This window comes from Schistocerca americana, chromosome X (genome assembly GCF_021461395.2).
Source record: "Schistocerca americana isolate TAMUIC-IGC-003095 chromosome X, iqSchAmer2.1, whole genome shotgun sequence".
NCBI classification, from domain to species: domain Eukaryota; kingdom Metazoa; phylum Arthropoda; class Insecta; order Orthoptera; family Acrididae; genus Schistocerca; species Schistocerca americana.
The window spans coordinates 847,383,695-847,395,729 of NC_060130.1; the positions used below are offsets into that span (position 1 = coordinate 847,383,695).

General features: G+C 43.6%; 1 protein-coding gene across 1 annotated transcript in view; it reads left to right on the forward strand.

Annotated features, from left to right (window-relative positions):
• Positions 1 to 12,035, forward strand: part of LOC124556600 (E3 ubiquitin-protein ligase HERC2) — an 832,907-nt gene that overhangs the window by 569,273 nt on the left and 251,599 nt on the right. Inside the window, exon 61 of the mRNA XM_047130567.1 lies at positions 92 to 257. Within this exon, the coding sequence (XP_046986523.1) occupies positions 92 to 257 (166 nt within the window). The remainder of the gene's footprint in view (positions 1 to 91; positions 258 to 12,035) is intronic.

Genomic DNA, 12,035 nt, shown 5'->3' on the forward strand with positions numbered 1-12,035 from the left:
TCATCATTAATCATAAGGTTAATGACTGAAAACGCCTTATTTTTTTATGATCTATTTAATAGTTCACTGACTGTTGTATTATTCCTCACAGGTTGTTGGCCATACAGAAGAGGAAGAAGGTGGACGTCCACGTCTAGATGAATTTACTCGTCTCTTAGGACAGGATGATGCTCGTGTTCTTGTCGATTTGCTGAAATTAGCTGTTGCAGGGAGAGCAGGCCCCTCAGCAAAAGAAACATTATCATCTGTGCTTGTTGGTATGTTGTGGCTATGTTGCATTTTTATGTACCTATATTATTAATGTCTTTGTTAATCAGTTATGTTTCATTATTGCTGAGAAAACTGCAACTGCAAATGTATATCCTAGTAGGTGACGTATTATTTCTTCTGATGATATTATTATTATTATTACTACAATTGTTTCTTGAAGTGAAAATATAAATAGCTAGGATTATCCTGAGGTAATCCAGAACGACACCTCTGAAGCTCATGTGTATGCCAACTGTTAGATTGGTGTTATGTTGGCTGCCTTAAAAAGTTATCCCATGTTTTGATAGGCAACAGATTGTCACATGGTTCTCATCACTCCTGATAACTGTGCATTGCTGGTTTAGAAACTGACTAATAATCGTTATTCCAATGACTTACTTGACTATTCCAGTATTGGTCACACAGTTATGTCAAAAACAGTCTTCGTCGTAAGTTAACGCATTTCCCTACTGGTTACTTCATAGCCTCTAACCTACCAATCTGCTCATCCTATCCATCCACCCATCCCATTTCATATTCCTTCACATAGTTACAAGCACGTATGTAATGATGTTACAGAGTCCAGCTACGACATATTAACTAAATAATCAAAACTCTCCTCAACTCGAGGACTGGCTTTGAACTCTGTGGTGCTTTACTTGGCAATCTTTGAAATGAGTTACCTAACAAGCTAAAGAAGGACATTCAGTTTAACATGTACTATGAAAAGCAATGCATCTTAACAGGTTTCATGGTTACAAATCATAGCCATAGGTGAAAGGAATGATGAAAGACAGAAAATATAGTGGGACCAACTGAGAACTGAACCCTGAACCTATTTATGTTTAATTTCAAACTAATCAAAGTGTCCAGCCACGTCCATTAACTGAGTAGTTAGAGAATGTTACTGATCAATGTTGGTAGGGTTTATTTATTAGTTTATGTGTTCTGTGGAAATTGACTGATGCTGTCCAAGCTTTAGTGGCATCTGGGAGGGTTTGGAAAGGAATTTTGGTTCTTGGTAGGGGTGCCTGCTAGGCAAAAGTCAAGCAGTTTTGTGTGTACTTCCAAACATCAGTCTGTCTGTCCTTCCACCAAAGTTATGGGAATTTTTAGCTTTTGTGGGTCTTTGACCACTATGACATGCCTACAAACTGTCATCACACTGATCTATTATACACAGTTACAACCCTTTGGGAGTTACTACTCTTTTACACAGGAGGGCCTTGCTGCATAGAATACAATCCTCTGTAACAAAATCCAAAAGAGAAGTCTACCGGTGACATTCTGCATCTCTCTTCTGTGTTTCTCTTTGTTTTTCTATTAAAACGTGATCTGGCTGAAACATTCTGATCTTGCAACTCAGTGCATCAGCATTTTCATGTAAATGACCTGGTTTGTGGTGTACTTCATAATCAAATTCACATAACTTTAATAACCAACAACTTAAATGACTTCTGGGGTCCTTTAAAGTGAACATCCACAAAAGAGCCATGTGGTCAGTGACCACAGTGAATTTTCTTCCATATAAATAACATTAAAAATGTTCACTCTGAATGTAAGCACTAGCAACTCCTTCTCACTGGTACCGTAATCTATTTCTGGTTAGCTTAGCTGCCTAAAAGCATAGCCTATAGGGCTTTCTATGTGATTACATTCAAGAATAAGAACAGCACCAATAGCATAATCTGAGGCATCTGTCAAAAAGACAAAGGTCATTATTAGTAAAAGGAAACTGCTCAAAATATATTTAATTTTTCTCATAGCTCACCTACATTTTTCTCACCACTCACATACTGCACCTTTGTTTAACAACTTTGTTAATGGTTTAGCCACTAACAAGGGGAGGCTGCCAATTGTGAAATTCAGATTCGGTTCATACTGCGCATAATAAAAGCTCATGGCCAGAGGTGTAATGTGGCAAAGCACCAAGATGCACTTCTCAGCCTTTGTCGAGAAAATCAACAGTTAAAAGAAACCGTTGCGGTGAAATTCTCTCTACGATTTACAATTTCATACAGCGTCGTGGCGCAGCGGTAAGCGCTCGGGTTTGTAATCCGAAGGTCGCTGGATGGAATCTCGCGCCATGCAACTTTTTTTTAGTATTTGTTTTTTGTAATTCATATATATTCCCGGCAATCAGTTGTAACAATTATGCATATAATAAGTTGTTGAAAGTCGTTTGTTGTGGAAAAACTGGCGACTTCGAACATGATTATGTTTTCCACAAACAAAGTTGTATTTCGCAAATGTTATTGATTGTCTTCATTTTTTATATATATATATATATATATATATATATATATATATATATATATATATATATATATATATGGTTATAATAGAGGGAAACATTCCACGTAGGAAAAATATATCTAAAAACAAAGATGATGTGACTTACCAAATGAAAGTGCTGGCAGGTCGACAGACACTCAAACAAACACAAACATACACACAAAATTCAAGCTTTCGCAACAAACTGTTGCCTCATCAGGAAAGAGGGAAGGAGAGGGAAAGACGAAAGGATGTGGGTTTTAAGGGAGAGGGTAAGGAGTCATTCCAATCCCGGGAGCGGAAAGACTTACCTTAGGGGGAAAAAGGGACGGGTATACACTCACACACACACACACACACACACACACACACACACACACATATATCCATCCACACATATACGGGAAGCCTAACAGACACATCATTGTGGTCCAAAACCACTCGGAAGTTGACATGTTTTACATGTTAATATTTTTACTTTTGAAATAAGCAAATATTTTACACCACATTGCACTAACACTTTCTTTGTCCCCTTCTTCAGTTTTTATGAAGTTCTATGCACATGAAAATTCATCAAACAGTACGTCTTCATCAACAGGAAAATTTGGTACAATACTTTTAACAAAAACACGACAGTCCTGAATATCCTTCCACTGTAGCTGCTCCTTTTCAGTATTAACCCAGTGAAATGTTTTAAAAGGTGTGAGAAATGGTAAACACCATTCTTTAAAATACTCAGTGCAAGAGTTGTAGAAGATGTCAGCATAAATATGAAATTGTTCTACAGTAATTTCACCCTCTTCTTTCAGCTTTCTTAGAGTCTCATGTACAAAGGATGTGAGAAATCTTTCAAATTTTCTTCATTGTAATTTGCCCAATAATTTGTTTATTTCTTAATAAACTTCCACTATTGTGATTTCTTGTTTCTAAATACATTTAATTGTTGTGGAGAGAGGTTTTAGCTGATTAACAAGAAAGTGTAGATGAACAATAGACACAGGGTCATCAAAGAATTGTTTAAGGATAACAGGATACTTATCAAGGGAAATGAAATATGATTTCAAGGCAGGAAATATCTCTACAATTCTTTCCAATGCTGGTAGCATTGTGCCAAGTACAGTTTTGTGTTCAGTTTCAGTAAACTTACAGAATTACTTCAGATATTCAACCCTTACTGTATCTATGTGGAAATGCTGGTAGATTTTGTTTACAATTAATTGGCAGTTGATGGGTAGGCAATCTGAGCCAGTTGAGGAATTGTGCACCACATGTGCTGGACAGCCAACACCTACTATATTATTCACTGTGTTCTGTTGCAGTTTATAGAACAAATTGTTTTTTCCTTTCCTCTGCTTACCACCAAAATTGGTGTTAGTGTTGTCTGCAGAAACTGCAATCACCTTTCCCTCAAGATCATATTTCTTTAAAACCTCCAGCGCATAATTCTGAAGTAAATATGAAGTTTTTCCAGCTAAGTTAACCAATTCGAGCACTTTCACTTATAAGGTATTTTCAGGGTGAAAATATCTTATAAGGAGAGGAACCAACTTCAAATCGAGATGATTCGATGTATCAATCATTACAGAAATGAATTGAGCACTTTTCAGTTCATTTAAAAACCTGCTGAGCTGCATACGGTGCAATAACATTTGAAATGATTACATTACATTTTGTGTGTCCACATGTGAATTTAGGATTGAAAAGTTAACAACTGATGTAGTACAGCCCATTGACTTAAAGCTATGGTTATGCATTGCACTGTGGTATGCAAACGTAGCTTCTTGTGCTGCCAACTGCCTATCCATTTCTGTTACTGATTTTAAGTGTACATAGTAGCCACTCACGCATTTATTTGCTCTTTTCGTTTGATCACTCATGCGGTGTTTCTTCATCTTAATGTGATTCACAATGTCAGACCTTTCACCATGACCTATAGCAAATTTTGATCTGCACAACATACGTTCAACCGTTTCTCCACTACCAGTGATAAAAGGAAACTCGCTTTTTATATTGCTGTTAAAATTACACTTTTGATTTGGCATAATGAAACAGTGATTGCACAGTGCAAAACATTAGCAGTGTGGTGACGAAAGCCAGAGAGCAAGTATCAGTGGTGTAGAGTATCTCTGGACTGAAAGGATGGATTCAGTGGATCGATTTACAAGAGAAGAATCTTCGTTGTTATTTGTAACCTATAGTGCCTTTAAAATTACTTGCGATTTTTGACAGTTCGGTACATGTTTAGGGTATGCTGAAAGTCATCACACGCTTCCTAGCATAAATAATTGCGCAGTTAATAGCAGGTCAAACAATCAGTAGCGTAAAATACTCTAGCCAAGCTGAATCAAAAAAAAAAAAAAAAAAAAAAAAAAAAAAAAAAAAAAAAAAAAAAAAAAAAAAAAAAAAAAAAAAAAAAACACGGACATTTGAGTGTCCCCATAAAAACTTTCGGGACAGCAGGACATTTTGGTAAAAAACAGGACTGTCCTGGGAAAAATGGGACGAATGGACACTCTATGTTATAGTCAGAAGCACAAGCAGTATGACACAGCATCTGTAAGGCAGTGATGAAGTGAGGATTTTCCCCTATGACCATTTCACGAGTGTACCATGGATATCAGGAACCTGGTAAAACATCAGATCTGTGACCTCCCTGCGGCCGGAAAAAGATCCTGTAAGACAGGACCGACAATGACTGAAGAGAATTGTTCAGTGTGACAGAAGTGCTATCCTTCTGCAAATTACTGCAGATTTCAGTGCTGGCCCATCAACAAGTGTCAGTGTGCAAACCATTCAACCAAACATCATCGATATGGGCTTTTGGAGCTGAAGGCCCACTCATGTACCCTTGATGACTGCATGACAAAAAGCTTTACGCCTCGCCTGGGCCCGTCAACACTGACATTGGACTGTCAATGACTTGAGTCATTTCAAACTTTATCAAATGGATGGACATGTGTGGGCATGGAGACATCATCATGAATCCATGGACACTGTATGTCAGCAGGGACTGTTCAAGGTGGCAGAGGCTCTATAATGGTGTGGGGTGTGTGCAGTTGGAGTGATATGGGACCCCTGATACATCTAGATATGACTCTGACAGGTGACACACGTTAAACATCCTGTCTGATCACCTGCATCCAGTCATGTCCATTGTGCATTCCGACATACTTGGGCAATCAAGCAGGACAATGTGAACCCCACACACCCAGAATTGCTACAGAGTGGCTCCAGGAACACTCTTCTGAGTTTAAATACTTCCGCTGACCTCCAAATTCCCCAGACATGAACTTTATTGAGCATATCTGGGATGCCTTTCAACATTCTGTTCAGAAGAAATCTCCAGCCCCTCATATTCTTATGGATTTATGGACAGCCCTGTGGGAATCATGGTGTCAGTTCCCTCCAGCACTACTTCAGACATTAGTCGAGTCCATGCCACATTGTATTGTGGCATTTCTGTGTGCGTGTGTGGGCCCCACATGATACTAGGCAGGTGTACTGGTTTCTTTGGCTCTTCAGTGTATTATGACATCATCCAAATACATTAAACACATAGTAGGCTTCAGTCCTCTCTACAACAGGTCAGTGAATCTTTGAAAAGTGCTAGGCGCATTTCTAAGGCCCCCTGTGGGTTCAGGGATTAAAATAGACCTGATGTATTCCTTCCTGTTGTAAGAGGCGAGTAAAAGGAGTCTCCCACTCATTGGCCTAATCAGTTATGGTCCCCCTTTCAGGATTTGACCTGCACATCTTTCAAAATTATCCGAAATGTTGGCCATTTAGGCAAGGATGCCTTACGCAGTGCTCCATATATCCAGTGTGTGATTAGACCTTCTGCACCTCATATTGTCCTGGGTATGCAACTCCACGTGCAACCCAGCTATCTGAGTGAGAACATCTTATAGGGTACATCATCTGCTTCCATAGTCCTCTGTCCTCTTTCACACCCATGACGATGTTGGATTTCTCGACACCCAATATCCAGCATGGTAGCCAGTCTGTCATGATGGTGCCCTGATACCTGAGCTGCAAACTCCCCACGTATGCCAAGGAGTAGATACCCTTCTTCTTGGGGCATCAGGACTCCTGGCAATGGCCATCGCAGTAGGTGGCCTTTGCTGTGGCTGGGTGGTGCCCGTGGCGAGAGCTCCTGACCAGAGTTGGTGGCATCATGGCAGATGACCCACAATGAAGCAGACCAAGTCATCTTTTGCTGGGGGCCAAATGGCCCCAGCAGTCTCCAAAAAAGGAAAGTCAAAATTAAGGCTGAAAAATATGACCACAAATCGTTCCCCTCTCTAGCCACACCATGGGAGAAAAATAGAACTATGGAAAAGAGAGACCCTTATTCGCGAAGGTATTTAATGTGCAGCAGAATGGATGGGGACTCCTTTCTGGCTACAAAGCTTCTATTTCTTGTCAGACACGTGGAGGACAAGTTTGGGAAAGTGGCTGTGCTGTCTGAAATGAAGAAATGGGGCAGTGCTCATTCAGACAGCCTGTGCCAAGCTAGGTGATATTCTCATTCCCGTCACCCCTCATAAAAGCCTTAACATGGTTCAGTGGATTATTTTCCATCATGACCTTCTCTTGCAGTCTGATATCAAGCTCCATGCCAATTTAGAATGGCAGGGTGTTCACTTCATCTGGTGTGGGACCCAAAGACAATAGGGTAGCTACCTGTGCCTTCATCTTAGCCTTTGAGTGTGATTCATTGTCTGGAAAGGTCAAGGTGATGTTTTACCTAAGTGACATAAAACCATATGTCCCTTCCCGTATGTGATACTTTAAGAGCTAGAAATTCGGGCACATGTCTTCCCCCTGCAATTCCAGTGTCACATGTCGAGACTGCTGACATATACTGCATCAAAACACTCCATGTGTGCCTGCTCCCACTTGTGTCAGCTGTGTAGAGCACTGCTCCCCCTGCTTGCCAGAGTGCACAGTACTCCACAAGGAGCAGAAAATTATGAAGTACAAGACCGTGGACCAGCTGACTTATCAAGCGGTTAAACGTAAATTTGAACAGTTGCACACCATTCGCTTGACATCTATGTATGCTGCAGCTACGTTGACATCACCCTCACTTGCGATGATAGTTCCAACATCTCTGTCTCATACAGTGGACCCTCCAGGCCACCTGAATACATCTGCCCCCTTGGTGGTTGGGGCAACCTCTGTTTCCATTACTCTCAGGGACAACCTCTTTTTCCATTGCTCCCAAACCACCTACTTTGAGATAAATACCATCCCAAATGCCAGGGACATCAGTCCACTCCCCACAGCCGGAGAGGCCACAGCCTCCTCTTGGCTCCTCTTGCACAAAATGGGTCCGTTGAGACTCTCCCTTCCAAGGTCTCCACTAATGGAAAAGTGGACACTTGCCAGTGGCTGAAGGAGCCACAAGCTGCTGGATGAAGGGCTTCACAGCCTTCCTCTGTGCCTGAAGCTACTTCGGAGAAATCCCAGCAAGACCCCAAAGAGAAGTGAGAGAGCAAGTGAATGAAGAAGTAGAATGCTAAGAAACAGGACTCTCCGGTGGCCCCAACACGACCACTCCCAACCAGTTCTGCGTCTGGGGACAAGTTGGAGATTTTAGTGTCCTCCGAGGACCTGAATCTCACCAACACACATACTCAACTGGTGGCAGCAGGTGGTGCTGAGGTGTAAACTGCCTCCTTGGTCACTTCATGCCTTCCCCAACTACAGAAAGTGTCATCCTCCAGTGAAACTGCAGGAGTTTTTTCTCCCACATGGTTGCGATATGAAAACTCTTAAAGTGTTACACCTGCTTTTTGCATTGCTCTTCAGTCTGCAATGCAGACACCAGCCCTTCATGGCTGTACTGACTGTGACAGACTGTCAGGTGGAGTTTTCATCTATGTCCTTACCTCTGTCTGTAGTGAACGTGTGCTCCTTCAAACACTTTTAGAAGCTGTGGCTGTCAGGGTGAGAACAATACATGAAATTACCATCTGTAACATCCACCTCCTTCCAGATGATGAAGTGCCACCCCATGTATTGGTGGCACTAATTTCCCAAGTCCCCCCACCTTTTCTACTTCTGGGTGATTTTAATGCCCATAACCCATTGTGTGGTGGAACCAAGGTTACTGGCTGTGGTGAAGATGTCAAGGACCTACTAACCCAACTCGACTTTGGCTGTTGATCTCTCGGTTTGTAGTCCTCGCCTTTTCCCATCTATCCACTGGAGAGCTCATGATGACTTGTGTGGTAGTGACCACTTTACACTCTTCCTGTCCCTTACCCAGCATCACTCATCTGGACACTTGCCCATATGGGCTTTTCCCACGGCTGACTGGGACACTTTCATCTTCACTACCTCTGTTGAATCTCCGTTGCATGACAACATCAATGAGGTGATCCACACTGTCACTACTGCCGTTGTTGCCACAGATGAATTGGCAATGCCTTGTTCCTCAGGTTGCCCCCTGTGGAAGTCAGCGCCTTGTCAGTCGCCAGAAATCGCTGCGGCCATTAGAGACTGTAGGTGGGCCCTCCAGTGTCATAAGTGCTACCCTTCTCTGGTGAACCTCATTGTCTTCACATGGCTCCGTGCCCAGGTCCACCAAATTATGGAAGCAGGAGTGTTGGGAACGATATGCCTCCACCATTAGAACTCGACCCTCTCCTTCCCAGGTTTGGACCAAGCTCCATCACATTTACAGCTATCAGACCCCTGCAGGTGTACCAGGAATTTCCATACTTGGAGCTGTATCTGCCAATCCAGATGTAATCGCGTCTTCCTGAGCATTATGCTCGCACCTCTGCATCTGAGAATTACCACCCCACCTTTCGTCTCCTCAAACAGCGGGTGGAACAAAAACACCTGTCTTTTGCTACACACTACCCAGAGCCATATAGCGCTACCTTCTGTGAGTGGAAATTTATCAGTGCCCTTGCCATCTGTCCTGACACATCCCCTGGTCCAGACTGCATCCATTCCCAAATGATTAAACATCTGTCAGTGGGTTACCAGCGCAACCTCCTTGCCATCTTCAACCACATCTGGAGCGAAGGGAATTCTTGTCGCAGTGATGGGAAAGTATAGGTGTTCGTCCTATTAGCCTCACCAACTTTCTCTGAAATCTGCGCGAATATATGGTGAGCCAGCAGTTGTGTTGGCTCCTTGAGTGTCGGGGCCTTCTGGCTCCGTCCCAGAGCAGTTGTTGACAAGGGCACTCCACCACCGACAACTTGGTCCACCTGGAGTTTGCCATTTGATCAGCCTTTTCCTAGGAACACCACCTTATTGCCTGTCTTTTTTGACCTGCTGAAGGCATACACATCCACTTGGCAACACCACATCCTCGGTGATCTGCAAGAGTGGTCTTTCTGGGGCCAGCTCCTGATTCTTATATGAAAATTCTTCTCACTCCGCACTTTCAGAGTTCATATCAGTGCTTCCAAAAGTGCACCCCAAATCCAAAAGAATCGGGTCCCACGGAGGTCTGTCCTGAGTGTCCCATTCTTTGTAATTGCTGTTAATGGTCTTGCATTAGCAGTGGGGTTCTCAGTATCTCCCTTCGTATATTCTGACAATTTTTGTATTTCCTTCTGCTCCTCTTCTATTGGTGTTGCTGAACTCCGGCTGCAGGGAGTCCTCAAAAGGGACAGTCATGGGCCCTCATTCACGGCTTTCAGTTTTTGACCACCAATACCTGTGTCATACACTTCGTCATACTGTCCACTCCATCCAGAACTTTACCTCGATGACCAACTACTTTATGTAGTGGAGACTTACCACTTCTTGTGACTGCTCTTTTACGTCTGGTTAACTTGGCTTCCCAATCTTAGTCAGCTTAAGGAAAAGTGCTGGTGGCATCTTAATATTATTCGATGCCTGACCCACACCAACTGGGGTGCTGATGGCTCTACACTGCTGCAGCTGTACAAAGCCCTTGTGCAGTCCCAACTGGATTATGGGAGTCTGGTGTATGGTTCAGCATTGCCGCCCGCACTATTGCTGCTGGACCCTATCCACCACTATGGAGTTCGGCTTGCGATGGGAGCTTTCCAAATGAGCCCAGTGAACAGCCTCTTTGTGGGAGCTGGCACTCCTCCATTGCGACTCTAGCAGCACTACTGCTTGCAAATAACACCCACATTCATTATTCACCTTGCCTTCCAAATTACCATCTCCTTTTCCCTAACAGGGCGATTCACCTCCTGCAATGGCAGCTCAGAATGGAGAACCCCCTTGCAGTCCACATACAGTCGCTTCCTACTGAACTTGACACTTTCTCTCTTACCACCTTTCCTGCAAGTCCACTTACATACACCTCCACGGTCCGCACCTCAGCCACAACTTTGTCTGGAGCCCAAAAGGCTCATTTCCACCTGAGGCCCTCCACCAGCAATTTTTCTCTATTCTCAGGAAGTTCCTGGGCTCAGAAATAGTCTACACTGATGAATCAATGTTCGAGGTCTTGTTGGCTTCGCTTACACTTACGTTGGACATACTGAACAGCACTCCTTACCTGATGGCCGTAGTGTTTTCACTGCAGAGTTCGTAGCCATCTGTTGTCATGTTGAACATACCCGATCCTGCATCGGTGAGTCCTTCATCATCTGTAGTGACCCCATAAGGAGCCTACAAGCTCTCGAACTGTGATTCCCTTTCCATCAATTGGTAATGACTATCCAGGAGTTTCTTTATGGCATCAGCAACAGTGGACATTCAGTGACCTTCATTTAGACCCCAGGACATGTCGGGATCCTGGGGAATGATCTTGCTGACAGCCTGGCCCAACAGGCTACCAGTAAACCAACTCTGGAGATCAGCCTGCCTGAAACGATCTCTGATTGGTCTTCCACCATAAAGTTTTTGTGATCAGGGATGCTGAGTGGTGCACCCTCAGTACACCAAATAAACTGTGTTAACAAGGAGACAACGAATGTGTGGTGGGTTATCTGCCCTGATGCCACCCATTCTGACCAGGGGCTCTCCCCACAGGCGCCACCCTGCCTCAGCAAGGGCTACCTGGTGGGATGGCCATTGCCGGGAGTCCTGGTGCCCCAGAAGGATGTGCACCTACTCCTTGGCATACGCGGGGGGTCTCAGCTCTGGCATCAGCAGTGTGATCCCTGTGTTGTCAGTGGGCTACCGCCCAGAGGATACATGACAATTCCACCATGACGGACTGGCTATCGTACAGTCAGGAGACGAGAAGTAGGCAACCCAAAAGATGTTGGATGCAAAGTCTGCCATACGACAATAAGTAGCACGAAAGATCTTGGTGCATGATGGACAAACAAAAAACACCTCGTAAGGTGTCCTACCCCACATGGCACGCACTAGCAACAGAAATTTGGAAAAGATGGAGGTCAAACCCAAGAGGGGATCAACACATACAGGCCAAAACGTTGGAGACTCCTTTTAGTCACCTCTTACGACAGGCAGGAATACCGCGGGCCTATTCTAAACCCCGAATCCGCAGGGGAGTCACGGGAAGGAATATCAAAGTTTTAGGAGATACAGGGGCTCAT